Genomic DNA, 17017 nt, shown 5'->3' on the forward strand with positions numbered 1-17017 from the left:
GCTATTAGGTAAGTTTGTTTTTTTTTTTTTATTTTTTATTACGTGAGAGAAAGAAAGAAATCCGGTTTCTTGTGAACTTGAACAATGCAATCGAATTAAAAATGGTAACAATCGACTTTTTCTTTTTTTTTTTACCGCATTTTAAAGAATTTTTTAAAATAAAATGATTTTTTGCCCGTTTTGATGTATGTCTGTTTTATAAAATTTTTATGAAAATTAAAAAAAAAATTGTGAAGTCAATTTTTTTAATATTTAAATAGTCGATATGATAAATTTTAAAAAATAAAATAAAATAAAAAAAAAAAAAAAAAAAAAAAAAAATAAAAAAAAAATAAAAAAAAAATAAAAAAAAAATAAAAAAAAAAAAAAAAAAAATAAATAAATAAAAAAAATAAAATAAAAAAATTAAAAAATTATTTTCAAAAAATTTAAAATAAAAATTTTGAAAATTGATAATAATTGGAAATTTTAAAATAATTGAAAATTTGAAAATAATTCATAAAAAAATCTTACGATTTTAAATTACTTGAAAATTAAAAAAAAAAATAATTGTAATACTTTTTATTTTTAATTTAATTATATTAATTCAGTCTTTATTTAAATTTATTTTTTAAATTAAAAATTAAAAAAATAATTAAAAAAAAATTTAATAAATTTTTAAAGTTACGAAAAATTTTTAAAATTTGAAAATCATAAAAATTAAAAAAAAATTAAAAATGCGCTTAAGTTAAATAAATTATTTCACGACAACTTTCAAATTTAAACTTTTATTTTCTTAATTTTTTTTCAGATACATCAAAGTACTGTTGCGAATCATTGAATGGCAGAAAAATGAGAAGCACGTGAATAATTTGATTTGGAAGGAAACGTCATCGAGTTATCAGCGAACGAGTTACCGCAGATCGAACAAAAGCAACGTCGTCTATTACATGAACAAGGAGTTCAAAAGTACTCTAATTGTGAAAATTCCGGAAAAAAAGTTCTCCAAACGCGTTTCATTCAGCAAAGTTGCACGAACAAAGACCATTGTCTCCGTTATACAGAAAAACAAGCAATAAAAGTGACATTTTTTGTTGATGATGTGTAATAATAAATAATTTATTGCTTAATTTAAAGTTAAATAACACGGTAAAAAAAAAGTTTTTTTTAGCGTTGCGTTACGTGATTAATCCATTGGTTGAAATGAGCGACTTTGACATAAACGCCGGGAACATTTGCATGTCCGCATCCAATGCCCCAACTGACAATTCCAGCGAGATACCAAACGTTGTTGTGTTCACAAACTAAAGGACCGCCGCCATCTCCCTGAAAAAATGAAGAAAAATCGTCAAATTTCGACAAAAAATGAAAATTTTCATGAACTTACTTTGCAAGCATCTTTTCCTTCTTCGCCGCCTGCACACAACATTGCGGGACTCAAATTGTAGTTGTATCCCAAGCGAGTATTTCTGAGTTGAGCTTGACATTGTCCCGGGCTAATGACGGGAACATCAACTTCCTTCAAGATATTTTGATATTTTCCGCCATCGCCGAAGGCGTCTTTGCCCCATCCTGTTGTGTAGCAACGTTTTCCCGTGAAATCGTTTCTTGGATCAGGCAAACATGGGACTCCAATATGCGGTGCTTGAGACATGTCAACTGGACGATCGAATTTGATGATGGCAATGTCATTTTCCAACGTTCCTGCGTAATATTGGGGATGAATGATGATTTGGGCAGCATCGCGTTCAACAAATGGATAGAACTCGACATCGTGGTTTACGTCCCATTCTCCCAAACGGATGCGTAATTCATGGGGATGAAGTCTAAAATGGAGAAATTGAAATGGAGAAAAATTGAAAAAATGTTTGATTTCAAAAAGTTTAAAAGTTTCGCAGATCGAAGATCGAATACTAAAAAATTTTAAAAATCGAAAGAGATAAAAATATTTTTTCAGAAAATTGAAAAATTTAAAAATAATAAATATTTTGAACCGTTTTTCAAAGAAATTTTGCTCTAAAATTCAAAATTTTTAAAAATTTTCAAAAAATTAAATGAAAAAAAAAAAATTTTTTTTTGAAAAATTAAAAATTTTTTAAAAAATTTAATCAAAAATGTAAAAATTTTAAATTTTCTAAAAATATTTAAATTTTTTTTTTTTCAAAATTTTTTTTTTTGAAAAATTTTCTTTTTTTTATATACAGGGTGTCCCTGTATTTATTCAAAGAATTTTTTTTTTTTTTGAAAATTTTTTTTTTTTAAAAAATTAAAATTTTTTGTTTTTGAAAATATTTTTTTTTTGTAAAAAAAATTTAATTTAATTTTAAATGTTTGTTTTGTTTGAAAAATTTTTTTTGAAATTTTTTTTTAAAAAATTTTTTTTTTTAAAAAATAATTTTTGTTTGAAAAATTAAAAAAAAATTTTTTTTGAAAAATTAAAAAAACATTTTTTTTTGTAAAATTTTAAATTTCATTAAAATTTTAGATATTCGATATAAGAATTTTTTTTTTTTTAATTTTTAAAAAATCTCAACTTACTGGCTGACACAATGAGCTGCTGTCAAAATATGCTTCTGATCAATGAGAGTTCCTCCGCAAACGTAAACCGATTCACGTGCATCTTTCTTCAAAATTGCTGCCTGCCATGGATATTCGCCGAATTCCGTATTGCCGTTTGTATAAATTGGTGTCTTAATACGCCCATTGATGCCTTGCGAGGATTTCACTCCGCATTGAGGCAACGAGAATTGACCATTTTGTTGTCCGATGCGTGTTGGGAATGGAGCTGGCTTGTATGGACGACGACAACAAACTGTATTTGGAGGGCATTGTTGACCTTGACGCTTGATGAAAGGATTTCCGCCAAATTGACGCTGAAGAAAAAAGAGGAAGAAAATTATTAAAAATTAAATTTTGGAGGGAAAAAAGGTAAGTTTGTGCAGTTACAGTGTATTTTTTGCATGATTAGTTGGGCTCTTTTACCATTTTAGCAAGAAGCGTGTCGCGTCGAATGCAGGCTGGAGGCTCGAAGGTGTTGGAAATTGCCATCGAATCCCATAACTTCAGAGAAAATCGGAGCGAAAAGACCTCCAACTTGCAAAAATTCGCAGAAATTGTGACATCTTCACTTTTTATGGTCATTTACTTGCGTGTGTGGAGGTTATTTTGTAGCGTCTATTTGGGTTAATTAGTCGTTTTCCATATTTGGACATTTGGTTAACACACAAACAACTTTTGTGCAGTCACTCACCCTATTTCTGGATGATTGTTGTGTTTCGAGATTTTCAGTTACATCACGTTTCCTGCGCGAATTGGGGAAAACGACGGATTTTTGCTCGTTGAAGGCTTTTCCGACGCGTGAATTGCTCACATTTGCATTCCGATAATGGGATCCGTGCCCGCCAAATTGCGGCGGAGCATCGTACAACGGATTAAAAGCGGGGCTTGAATGCGGGATATGATCGTAAATGGGACCCGGATTAGCAAAGGGGATATCGCCGCCGGGATAAAAGCCCGGAGCATCATAAGGACCTCCATGATGATGCCCGTACGAAGGCGCATAATGAATTTCTTCGGGAACGGAAGGATAAAAGGCAGGAGGATGCGAATGAATGATTGGAGGAGGCGCGGAATGAATGATAGGAGGATGCGGAGCATAAACGGGACCATATCCGCCGCCATAAGCGCCATGTTCAAGCCCATGCAACTTTTTATGGATGAGAACTTTTTTCACGTGATGCTTTTTATCGAGAAATTTCGTGAGTAAATGTTCGTTTGGCGTGATATGCAAGTTAATCGAGGGATGAATCGACTTTTCGCCGTGCTCATCTTTGTTCAAATGCAGCGAAAAGAAGGGATTGACATTAACAAGACCCAAATTAAGCCCATTGAAGTTCAGATACGGATTGATATTGGGACCCGGAATTGGCAAACCGAAGGAAACGCCTATCGATGGATGCGTTTTTTTCGTCTGATAGCCTCCTGAACCTCCGAGTCTCTGTAAAAGCGAATTAACCCCGGAAATTTGATCAACAGGGCTTCAAAGCGTATGAAAGGGAACAAAAATATTCAAAAAAATCAACTTACTCCTTCAGTATCGGGCAAATCTTTTGTCGTTTCCGAGACATCACGTTTGGAAATTTCATGTTTTTCAGGCGTTTCGGTCGTTGTTGCTGTTTCCGTGGCATTGTCGGCAGCTTCGATGTCTTTGTTCAAGTTTCTCGGATCCAATGGGAGAACCAAATCATCACGACGCCCAACGACAACATCTTCCGTCGCGCAGAATTGATATTGAACGCACGTACAATCGTTCAATGACAAACTTTGGAGTTGCTGAGGCGGGATATTGTTCGGAATGTATTGAGTTTTCTTTTGGAAACCTCCGTAAGGCGATTTATTGATTTGCGGATTGTTGTAATTCAAGTTTGGATTGAACGAGGGTTGTGGTTGGAAATTATGCGGAGGCTGGGGACGTTCGAAATTGTACGTGTTTGGGTTATTTGGGTATTTTTTCACGCCGAGCGGTAATTTTTGTTGATTGAATGCGTAATTTTTGGCATTGCGAATCGCTTGGATGTCGATGTCATCATCCTTTATGTAACCACTCGAGATACCGCCGTTGCCGCTATTACCGTCATTCGCATTGTGATGGAAATGATGATGAATGTGGGTAGATGGCGGGGGAGTAACACTTTCTTGATGTACTGTTTGAGCAACGCCCGATGGAATTGCTTGCGGAATGAATTGTTTTTGTTGATCGACTCCCGTGAACTCGGAATAGTCGATATTTGTGCCGTAATAATCCGATAAATCTTGAGAACTTTGCACTTGGAATTGTCGTTGGTATTGATTGGCTTTGCCCGAAAGCTCTTCCGCGATTTTTGGATCACAGAAGCCGAGGGCGCAAAGTTTTTGTGACAACGCAGCACGAGAATCGCTTGAATTTGTGATCTCGATGTCTTTCAAAATTTCGCGCAATTCTTTGGGTTCGATGTCTTGCGAAATGCAAGTGTGAAGTAAATATGCTAAAACGCATAGAACTAAAGATTTTGGTAACATTTCTGAAAAAAAAAAAAATTTTTTTCGTTAATGACAAATTTTAAAAAATTTGAAAAAAAATTGCACGTCTTAAAAATTTTCAAAAAAAAAAAATCTAAATTTTTCACATCAAGAAATCAAGTTCATTGTTCTTCCTTTCCATTTTTCGCTTCACTTCTTTCATTCACTTTTTTTTTGTTTGTTTTAATTTACATGTATCCATTGTGTGCGAAGAATGACTTCATACTTTACATAATGCGGTTAAATTATGACAACATTTTGTAACTTTCACTTTCTTTGAATGCAATGGTATTATAAAATTTTAAGACGCACAGACTTTTTTTTACATCATATATTACTAAATAATATTGTTTTATGTTTTTTTTTTTCGTTGTTTCCAACTTACTTTCTTTAAAACTGTCTTTCTTTACTTTTCTTAATATTCGATGCGAAATGAACTATTCAACGTCTCGTAAACTATTAAATTGAATTTTGTCGAGCCGCTTCCATTTATATTATTTTCGGAAACTTACAACTGGGTAGGTATAAATACGAAAAGTAGTGTAGCGGCATTTCTTGGTAGTAATACGATTTGGAGCATTGGAGATGGTTGATGGGCGATTCCATGAGTACCGTTATTTGGTTTGAGGAAATGAAAAGAAGATTTAAATTTTTTCTTGAGTTTGAAATATGTATTCTTGAGATTTGGGATTTTAAGCTTTAAATACCTAATTTTAAAAAACTTAAATTATTCTTTACAAAAAAAAATTAACGTAAGGCTTTTTTAATAAGTTTTCCTTATTATTTCATATTTAGTGGAAATTTTACAAATTTTTAGTTGATCTGCTATTATCTATTTAAAAAATTTTATTTGACCTCTTTTTCAATAAATGTGTTCAATTTATACTAAATTTTTCGTTTTCTCTGAAAAAAAAATTTATCGAAAGTCTTAAGCTTCATTATGTTCGAAAATAAGTCTGCTTATATTATATGAGTCAATTTATTTATTCTTAACTTTGTTACTTTTCTTGTTTTAACAATGTCAGTTTTCACATAGAGTTTTTTTTTTAAATTTCTTTTCGATATCAATTATCACTTTTTTTGTAATTTCATTGTAAAGTAATGCTCCTTTGTAAATGAGTGAATTTTGAGTTGTTGCCTTACGCAAAGATGTAAGAAACCTTTTGTCTCACTATATGGTTGTTGAACATTATGGATCTCTATATGTTAAGAAGACCTTTTCTGTTTGATTTGCCTGTCAATGAAAATACTCAGTGCTTCAAAAAAAATTAGTTTATTTTGTTTGTTTCGATATCCTCAAGTGCTTTTGGACAATAAGAATTAAGCATCCTCAAAAATAGCGCCTGCCCAAATTAGCTATAATTTCATGATCTGTGTTGTAGGCTCGTGCAAAGGCGATGTTTTCAAACGCTTAGCGATGTTAAATGAAGTCGGAAGCTGCAAAAAAAAGAAAAAAGTTAAAAGTGTTTGAAATGCTAAATAAAATTTTATAAAAAAATTAGAATTTAAAAAAATAAAGCATAATTTTTTTTTTTTTAATTTTCAAAAAATATTTTAGGATTTTCAAATTAATAAAAATAAGAAAATATTATAATATTTTTAAGAAAATGTTAAAATATTAAAAATATATTTTTAAAAATATTTAAAAAAAAAATTTAAAAAAATTGAATTGGTTTTAAAAATATTGAATTTCAGAAAATTAATAAAATTTTTAAGATTTAAAAATTTTTTTAATTAAAAAAAAAATTAAAAAAAAAATACAAATTTTATATTAATTAAAATATATTTTTTTATGAAAAATTTTAAAATATTTATAAGAAAATTTTAGAATATTTTTTAATATTAAAAAAAAAATTTTAAGAAAATTTTAAAAGTATTTTAAATTTTCTTCACAGTTAAAACTCACGGATATTTTAAAAATTACAAAACCGAATGGAATTGCCCATTACTACAAAACACACAGTTTAAGGTTGCAATCTACGTATATAACCAAAAACTATTGCAATATACTGGATTTTCCAAAAACTAACGAAGTACGAACTCAATCAAAGTTAATAATAAGCTGCGTGATTCATGAGTAATTTAAATAACAGTTCAATTGTCCTCAACATGAATTCTTATGCAATGGATTTTCCAAACAATTTTCTCAACTTTGAACATGACGTACATGATTTTCGCACGGTTAGAGGTGAATAAACTCTGCTCAGGTAAAAAAATTTGTTTTTTGTCACTGACTCATCTTTTGTTGCATCTCACATCCGATTCAGTGATTTGATTAGTTTAACCTCGCATGTCTCGATTTTTGTTTTCTTTTGACGTCATAAAGTGTCGTCGTCGTGAGACACACACGTGATTACTTAGAAATACGGCGCGAACGAGGTCAATGTGCCAAATCGTGTTAAAAATAGAATTTTTTTTGCCACTTGCGAGGTTCAAAATCGCGAGAGAAATTTAACGGTCAAATTTTTGTTTTTAAAGTCGCTTCAAGGATATATTTATGTCATTGTAGGACATGCGCAGTGCTAAAAAGAAAAAAGAGAGAAAATAATAAAAATATTGTGCATTTGCAAAAATGTCACGAAAAAAATGTAGTTGAATGAATTTTTTGAAAGTTGTTTGAAAAAAGACGAAAAAACAGATAAAACGCAATAAATTGTACAGAAAAAAAAATAAAAACAAAGAAAGGCAAGAAAGAGTGAGAAAATGGTGAATATTCAAAGCATACAGACGATTCAGATCAATGGCACGGAGATTCGTCTCGAGTCGCTGGCACAGGCCTCTCTGATTCTCATCGCAGCAATAACAATTGTCTTTTCCAACATCATCTACCTGGCGTCATACCTGAATTACAAAGGTAAGTTGTTGTCGTAATTCGCAGCATTCATCCGCCTACACAAGAGAAATTTTTTAATTTTTTTTTTTTTTGGCAAATTTCAGGTCCCATGGAAGTCATCAACTACTATTACCTATCACTTTCCGTCGCTGACTTGATTTGCGGCATGTTTGTCGTGCCTCTGTCAGTGTATCCTGCGCTCATAGGTAAAGCGTGGGTTTTCGCTCTATTTACATTTCTTGTTAGCAATTATATAATTCTTGTCTCGCAGTCGACGTCGCTATTTCAAAACAAATTCACAATAATTTTTGACTCTTTTTAGGTGAATGGGTATATGGAGACTACGTTTGTAGGTAAGATGCGTAGTAGTAGTACGGCGTGTTGTTGTTATTTAACATCAATTAAAGCGACTTTTTTGACTGAATTTCACTTCTTTTGCACAGAATGATGGGATTTCTCGCGGTAACGTTATGGAGCATTCAGATTTACACGTTCATGTGGATCTCCGTCGATCGATATCTGGCTGTGAGGAAACCCCTGCGATACGAAACTGTTCAAACGAAGACTCGGTAAGCAAATTTTGTCTTGACATTGACCTACTTTGCGGATGATTTTTGCTTGTATGTGTCGTAGATGTCAATGTTGGATGGCATTCACGTGGATTTCCGCCGGAATGTTGTGTTGCCCGCCGTTATTGGGATACAGTACGCCTTTGTTTGATGAACAAGCATGTAAGTTTTTATTAAAATTTTTCTGAAAATCCAAAAATTGTAAAATTTTTTAAATTTTTTTTATTGAAGTGAAATTATTGATCAGAAATTTTTTAAAAATTTTAATTTTTTTTAAAGAAATTTATCTAAAAAAGTCTAAAATTGTTGAAAATTTAATTTTTTTTTTCAAAATTTTTCAAAAAATCTTAAATTTTTCAAAGAAACTATCTATAAAAAAATCAAAATTTATCAAAAATTTTAAATCTTCTTATTCAAAGCAAATTTTTTTATGAGAATTTTTCGAAAATCATAAATTTTAAAACTAAATTTTTAAAAAAAAATGTCGAAAATTGACAAATTTTTTCGTAAACTTTTAAAAATTAATTTTTATAAATATATTTAAAGTGAAATTATTGACAAGAGTTTTTCAAAAAATTATAAGAAAAAATAAATTATAAGAAATTTTTTTATAAAAGTCTAAATTTTCAATTTTTTTCTTTTTTTTTTGATCTAATCAAATATATTAGAATTTTTTTAAAATCATGGATTTTCAAAATATTTTTTTTTCTAAAAGAGTCAAAATTGAAATTTTTTTTAAATTTTTATCGTTCAAAATTTTTTTTTTAATTTTTTGGTTCAGAGTAAAATTTATGATCTTATGATATTATATTTAATTTATGATATTTATCAAATTTTTTAAAGAAATTTTTCTCAAAAAGTTGAAAATTGATAAATTTTTTTATTTTTTTTTTCTTAAAGAAATGTTTGATCAAAATTAAAAAAAAATTCAAAAAATTAATAAAAAATTTTGGATTTAAAAATTTTTTTCGAAATTTTTGAAAGTGTCAAAATTTTTATATTTAAATAAAATCTAAAATTTTAAACTTTATAAAAAAAATTGATTTCCATGAAAATTTAAACTTTTTTTCTCATTTCAGATATTTGTCAATTGGATTGGGGAAACATGGCAGCCTACAGCGTAACTCTCACAATCTTGGTTTTCGGCCCAAGTTTCATATCAATTGTCTACAATTACACATACATCTTCTCGATGGTGCGTAAAATCCGTTCCGGCGAGCAAATTCACGACAAGGAATACGCCACAGCTCTTGCCGAAACACTCTCAAACCCAAATCATCTGTTATCCTTCGTGCTTGTCTTCATGTTTGCCATCTCATGGAGCCCCTTCATCTCCGTACGCATCTACGAACTCATGACGGGCGTGCATATCGGCAATAGTTTCCTGCAATTTGGGCTTGTGTGGTTCGGCATCTTCAATTCGTTCTGGAAAATTATCGTAATGATGATGTTTTCGCCGAATTTCCGGCTCGCACTTAAGATTTTCTGCCTAACAATTTGTTGTAAAACACGAGGCCGCTTACAAGCGGAAATGGTAGGCTTGGATGACGATTAGGAGCCTCTTTAAATTAAAGATAATGCAAATTTTGTCACACGTTTTAATTTTTTTTTTCGTTATTTGTACACGATTTGATGTTTTGTTGATCTCATTGATTTTTTTTTTATACAATTTAGATGTTAAGTTTATTATATTTGTATGATTCCACGAATTTTTGTTGATAATTATTATAAGTTTAGTTGTTTTTTACACCGAATCCCGTTCATGCGATGGGAAATGCATTAGTTTAATTTACCGAGCTTTCTAAAGGGCACTACCAAAGACACTTACAGCAACTACTCAGTACTTGCTGCGTGGTTTACAATACAATTCACTTATTTAGTAAGGAAATTTTTTGAATTATTAATGAATTTAAATAAAAGACATTCACAAATACTTAGAAAAATGCTGTTTTGAAGTCCCTCATTCGCCATTTTGCAGCGGAAAATCGATTTTTTGTCAGAAAATACTTCATTATTGTTTATTTATTTCGTAAATAAGAATTTTTGGACTATTTTTCATATTCATTTAACATAAATATAAACTTAAAAAATTAATTTGATCACATGTAGATTCATAAATAATGCATATCCATGACATACTGCTACAAGACAATGACTTACTTAAGTGTACTCATGTCCCTGCAACGAAAAAAATCAGTTAAAAACCATTTCGTGCGTGAATTAATTATCGACTTACAGAACAAAGCGATGTTTCTTGAATAGTATCGGCAAATTGTTGCTGTTTAAGTATGAGTTTCATTCGATTAACAGGCGGTCCTGCGACAAAATTTCCATTAAAATGAATATTTATGAGAAAAAAGAGGAAAAAACTCACCAATAAAGCTTAATAATACTGGTAAAAAGATCAAACCGTGCGCGGCTCCAAATAATACTATCCCTAAGTACATTCGATAGTAGAAAACTTGAAATATCTGGCTATTAGCAAAACCCAAAACTAAAATGCCACCAAATTTGGTTAATGTAATTCCTGAAAATATTGAACTACCCATTTGGGTCAAGGCATCAGAAGCTCTCTTTTCACGAGTGTAGTGTGTGGATGATGCAAAGGTATGCACCATGTGTGAACAGAATTCGACAGAAATGCCGACTGCCATCACGAGGTTGACAAGAGATACGGCATTCAGCGAAATGCTCCAATAGTACATCAATCCTGAAAAAAAAATTTAAAAAAAAAAATTTGTAAGAAAAATTTTTCGTTAAAAAAAAAAATTTTTTTTTTTTTTTTCTAAAAAACATTGTTCAATTAATTTGGTTAATTTCATGAGAAACTTTTTCATTAAAAAAAAAATATTAATGTTTCCGGTTTTTCAAAAAAAAAAAATGTTTTTTGTTCGAATTTTTATATTTTTTGAATTAAAAATTATTTCTGTTAATCTTCATTTTTCATACATTTAAAAAAAATTTTTTTTTTAAAATTGCTCAAAATTTTTTTATTTTTTTGAACATTAATTTTTCTTTTAATTTCTTATAATTTTTTTGATTTTTTGTAATTTTTATTTATACTCGAATTTTAATATTTTTTTTTTAATTTTTATTTTTCATGAGTTTTGAATTCATTCAGAACTTTTATGTTTATTTTAGAATTTCAATTTTTAAAATTTTCATGTTATTTCGAGTTTTAATTACCAATTAATTTTTTTTTTAAATTTTAATTTTTTTTTAGAATTTCATTTTTTTTTCATCTTTGAATTCTCACAAAAATTATTTTTGAATTTAAATAATTTTGTTAATTTTATTTTTTTTTATTTTACAAATTTTTTTTAATTTGTTTTTTCTATATTTTTTTAATTTATTTAAAGCATTTATGCTCTTTCGAATTTGTTTTTTTTTTTATTTTCATAAATCTTATTTTTTTAAAATTTTTTTTTTAATTTTAATAATTTTTCAATAAAAAAATTAAATTAAATTATTTTTGAATTTAAATAATTTTTAAAAATTTTGTTAATTTTCGATTTTTTTGTAAATTCTATTTTTACTCGAATTTTATAAATTCTTATTTTTTTTATTAAATTTTAATAAATTTATATTTTTTTATTTTTCATAAATTTTATTCTTTAAAATTATTTGTTTTCCTTTTCTAAAAAATTTTTTGAACTTTGATAAATTTTTTGTTTCGATTTTTTCAAATTTTTCAATAAATTTTTCATTATTTCGCATTTTTATATAATTTTGCGTAATTTTTCAGGAAATACGATAAGAAACATATAACTCACCTCCTATATTAATGACAATCATAGTAATTGTCATAACAACGACGATTGATGAGTTAACGTCGAATCCTTGAAGCAGGAACGTGACGACAAAGATGGAAAAAACGGAAATGCCCATATTTTGCAACGTGTCAGCCCACATCGTCAAATACTGCTCATAAAACACGTAGAAGACGGAATATGGGAAAACCTCAACTTGGCGAACCGTTTCTTCATCATTGCCGCGCAAACGGAGCGTTGCGCGAACGGTTTTTGTTATATTCGAGGCTAAAATGAAAAAAAATTGAATTTTATGAAATTTTAAAAAAAAATTGATTTTCTTACCAATTAATCGCGCAGCTCGCATTGCTTCGTAGTAATCTGCGGATGTCTTTAGTAACGTGTGATATGTCATAAAATAGGAGGCTTTAATAGTTGTACTCGTTTCGTTGGAATAATAGTTAACGGCACTTCCGTAAGCGGCATGACCTGCTTTGGCGCAACTCTCGTCGGGGTTATCGTGCAAAAAGTACGACAAATATTTGTCAAATTCCGTCTTAATTGGTCTGTTGTACCGCGGCGTGAGTTTAATGTTGCATTTTTTGCACTTTGTCTCGCTGTGAGGACAAAAACTGTCGTTGCGCTCAAATTTCCGACAGCAATCGGGAATGCTTGACCAATCAAAGTAATCATCGATCCAACTTGAGGCACTGCGTGCGATATACGTTAGGTTTGGTTGCTTGCTTGCGGTGTAAATTTGCGTTGTGAGACTCGAATCGCTGCAATACTGCCCGCCACACAGCACATTTTGGTATTCGAAATCCGAGTAATTTAGATTGCCTTTGAGGATAAAGTACACGGGAGGTCCAATTCGCAAATATTCCTTCAAGTGTTTGAAGTATTTCAGCACGAAACTATCTTCGGGCATCGACAATTCCTGATCCAAGCCGATTTCGATCTGCGGCGCGACGGAAATGCTCACACAGAGCCATGCGAAGAAGATTACCATGGTTCCCGCACGAACTGGCTTCTTCATGAGGAACGGCACGTAGAATGTTTTGAAGAATCCATACAAAAGTCCTTCCCTCTTCGGATGGCGATTCGTGGATTTTTTGCTGCCACGCATGAAACAAACGACATCGTAGCGATTTTCCGTGGTTCGGATCGTATCTAAGGCCAACAAACTGATGAAACACGTGATTTGCAACAAAAAGTCTATCAACAAGGAACAACCGGCGTACAAAGCAAATGCTCGAACTGCCGGCATGTCAGACAAAGCGCCCAAAAAGAAGCAACAACTTTCACTCACGGACGTAAGTAAGATCGAGGGACCTACTTTGCCCAATGTTCTTCCAATATGTTCGGCATGCGACTCATTCAGCTTCTTTTCTTCGCGTTGATGCGTTTGTACAAGGATGAAAATGTTGTCGACACCCACTGCAAGTACCAAAAACGGAATTACCTCAATAATAATTAATGTCGCAGGTACTCCAATGAATCCAAAAAATCCAACAGAAGCGACTACCGAAGCCAAAACGATGACAATTCCTCCCAATCCGAGCGTTATTTTACTATCGATCAAAAATCTGCGACAATTTCCTATGTGTCCGAGCGAAACTGCGATATAGGCGAACATGATGACATACGAAACGAGAATTGTCATGACATCGGATTCGGATTCTCGATTTATCTCGTCCTCAATTGAACGTTCACTTTTGAAGGCGATATCCATTATCGACGTAAATTCCTTCGCCGAAGTCACATTTAGCATGAAATCGACGAAACTTTGTTCCCAATCAAGAGCCGGCTTCAAAAGTGTCTTGTTATGATGATTATTTACGAGAATTGTGATAATCAAGGCGGTTGCTTCTTCATACACAGGCAAGTCTCCATTCACGATGGGATATCCTCCGAGAGCGATTGCGGGATCAATGGGACCTTTATACGCCGCTAAACATTCCGAGTTGTACGGATTTTTAAAACATTTCATAAAATGATCCAAATAGTTGACAACGAATCCGTTCGAATCTTCTTCTTCGTCTTCAAACACATCAGGATCCCGAAACCATCCCCAAACATTTTGAATTACACAATCGTCGATTTTTACAGGACCCGTGAAAGGCGAATGTAAGGGAGCGAAGCAAATTTGATCCAGTGTCACGTTTTCCATGGTTTTGATACTTTTGATGTTGTCGAGTAAGACAGAGACGTTTTTCAGGAAATGCGGGTCGAAAACAGGACCAAATGTGAAGTTTCCATTCGAGGTTTGATGGATTATTTGTTGAGATTTGCGTGGTTTGAGTATTATTTGCTCGACGCGGTAGAAAGGCTCGAAGTTGGAGTCGAAAAATTCCTTTTCGATGCGTGAACGTGATGTAGATGAGGCCCATAGCTCGACCGGATCTGTTGTGATGTTGAGGAATTTTACACCGTGTGCCAAGGTTACGATGAAAACGAAACCTGAAATGGATTTTAATGAAATTAGATTAAAAAATTTAAAAAATTTTTGAAAATTGAAAAAAATTTTATGATTTTTTAAAAAATTTTAATATTTGAGGAGAAAATTATTTTTAAAAAAATTAAATTTTATTCATTTTTCAATATATCATCGTTATTTTATATTTTTGATTATAATCATAAATAAATAATTATAATTATAAATTCAAAAATTTCTTCATGTAATTTTTTAAAAAAATTTAAATTTTTGAATAAAAAAATAATTCGTTGAATTCAAAAATTTCGTTTTTTTTAAATTAAAAAAATTTTTTTGAGTTGAATTTCTTTAAAAAATGTTAAAAATTTTTTAATTTAATTTTAATTTTTTAATTTAATTAATTTTTAATTTTTTTAAAAAAATTTAAATTTTTGGATAAAAATTAAATTTTGTTAAAAATAGACAATTTAAAATGTTTTAAATTTTTCATCTAATTTTTTTAGGTAATAATAATTTAAAATTTTTAAAAATTTTTATCAAAAAATGTTTTAAAAAATTAAATGAGCGTTAAAAAAAATTTTTAAACTTTGACTTTTAAAAAATTCAAGATAAAATTTTAAAAATTTTTGTTCATTTCATTTGAAATTCAAAAGAAAACTCACCGATAAATAGGACAAACCACGGATTTTCCGCGCAATATTTGCCCAAACGTTGAAAAGTGACGGATATAAAGTGTTCAGCGCGTGCTCCATACTCTTCGAAGAACCCAATATCATTCGATTGTTGTTGCAAACTTTGTCTCCCATCTGTTGTATCATAATTCGAAGCAGGGCGTTTCGAACAAACACAAACTCCGAGCAAAAATAACGTCGATCCAATTGTAAAAATGAAAACAAGAATGAACGTGTGCCCATTCAATCCCAAAACCGTAAATGTTGATGGTTTAGCTGGCGGTTTTGGAGGCACGGGACACTTTGCGGTGCAATCGAGGCACGAACACGCCGGCTCATCCGGCGAAACGCTTTCGTAACACGGAACAATTGCCGGATTCATGTGTGGCTCGGTGCTATTCACGCCGTGCAGCTTGTAATTTATCTGAAATGGCACATAACTATTTGTCTCCATGTCGCCCATGTAATGAAACCATCGTTGCGGATTGCAATTGAGTGACGCCCATTCGCCGCACATGATGTCAAGAGCCAACTGACCCGTTGACGGCGTTGAAACCTGTTTGCACGAGTCAAAGGTACCATTGATGTACGTTTCGGAGACATGCAAATCCATTTCGCGGATATATTCGAGTTTTGTCTTCGGGTTCACTTCGATGCCCTTCACTTGCATGAACTCCGATTGGCGCGGACTGCACGTAAATTCGCACAAATGACGCACCAGATTGTTCAAACAGCTCGGACAACGTTTCAGGAAACCCGCAGCCATTTTCACATTCTTGTTCAACACTTCGATCTGCGTGAGAAGAAATTGCGACGCAATGAAAAAAAATAATAAATTAACATCGATAATCAGATCAATAAAGAAAAAAAGTTAAATTACTTGATCTTTATCACAGCAGACTTCAATTGTGCCGTCTTCTGCGTGTTTCTGTTGTTGCTGTACGAAATGCGGGCAATAGACGTTTAGGAGTTCCACTCCGCTCGCCTCAAGAACTTTCGCTGTGCCATTGTACGAGCAATATTGCTGCATTCCTTTGGCATCCCGATTACAAATCCCGTACCAAACGCACTGACTTTGTCCTTGTGCCTGCGAAATTCCGCAAAAATGATTATTTTTTCGATAAAACATGTAATCAAATATTCATCGTCAATGGCAGACGAAGGAAATTCCATTGATTGTGTATGTGCAGTACAAGACGGAAGAGAAAAAAAATATTTTACTCACTTCAGACCTCGCCACACACAAAAATCCATTTAGAATTAACACTATTAGCGTAACTTTGTACATATTCGAACTTTTTAGATATTTATACAAAATATTCAATGCTTTTTAACCATATTTTTGAGTTTTTTACTCCTATTCCTACGAATTTTGCTTATTTTTTTTCCAAGGTGAATCACTCGATTTGAATTCGCGTGAGGCGAGTCGAAGAATCATTCGATTTGTCGATTTTTTTCCGTTACAATTCTCATATGCTTTAAAAATTGACTTGATTTTAATAAATTTTTAAATCATTTTTTTGTTAATTCTAAAAATTTTTTGGAAGTTCAAATGCTGATAATTTAAAAAGTCACTTTTTGCTGATTTTTTTTCAAGTTTTTGATCAATTTTAAGCCTAAAATGTTGATTTCTGTTCATATTGGGTCGATAAACAAAAAAATCAGCGTTTAAAAATTTTATCAGTTTTAAGCCTAAAATAAATTTTTAAAGTTGATTTCTGTTC

At 31.3% G+C, this 17017-nt stretch overlaps 3 protein-coding genes across 3 annotated transcripts; 1 reads left to right on the forward strand and 2 right to left on the reverse strand.

The window, feature by feature from the left end:
• Nucleotides 1-1146: 1146 nt before the first annotated feature.
• Nucleotides 1147-5037, reverse strand: LOC134829167 (uncharacterized). The gene is made up of 4 exons (XM_063842163.1): nucleotides 4066-5037; nucleotides 2518-2852; nucleotides 1367-1805; nucleotides 1147-1305 (listed from the first exon to the last, which is right to left on the reverse strand). Exons 1-4 carry the CDS (start codon nucleotides 5035-5037, stop codon nucleotides 1147-1149), a joined length of 1905 nt encoding a protein of 634 aa, XP_063698233.1.
• A 2548-nt stretch (nucleotides 5038-7585) lies between these two features.
• On the forward strand, nucleotides 7586-10377 carry LOC134832574 (beta-2 adrenergic receptor). The gene is made up of 6 exons (XM_063846638.1): nucleotides 7586-7891; nucleotides 7975-8076; nucleotides 8193-8223; nucleotides 8314-8439; nucleotides 8504-8601; nucleotides 9519-10377. Exons 1-6 carry the CDS (start codon nucleotides 7741-7743, stop codon nucleotides 9992-9994), a joined length of 984 nt encoding a protein of 327 aa, XP_063702708.1. The 5' UTR covers nucleotides 7586-7740; the 3' UTR covers nucleotides 9995-10377.
• Nucleotides 10378-10436: 59 nt separating this feature from the next.
• On the reverse strand, nucleotides 10437-16674 carry LOC134832573 (NPC intracellular cholesterol transporter 1). The gene is made up of 8 exons (XM_063846637.1): nucleotides 16519-16674; nucleotides 16174-16380; nucleotides 15285-16086; nucleotides 12534-14648; nucleotides 12213-12476; nucleotides 10814-11149; nucleotides 10676-10755; nucleotides 10437-10617 (listed from the first exon to the last, which is right to left on the reverse strand). The coding sequence occupies exons 1-8, from the start codon at nucleotides 16579-16581 to the stop codon at nucleotides 10600-10602; spliced, it is 3885 nt and encodes a 1294-aa protein (XP_063702707.1). The 5' UTR covers nucleotides 16582-16674; the 3' UTR covers nucleotides 10437-10599.
• Between the last annotated feature and the right edge of the window lie 343 nt (nucleotides 16675-17017).

This window comes from Culicoides brevitarsis, chromosome 2 (assembly GCF_036172545.1).
Source record: "Culicoides brevitarsis isolate CSIRO-B50_1 chromosome 2, AGI_CSIRO_Cbre_v1, whole genome shotgun sequence".
Classification (NCBI taxonomy): domain Eukaryota; kingdom Metazoa; phylum Arthropoda; class Insecta; order Diptera; family Ceratopogonidae; genus Culicoides; species Culicoides brevitarsis.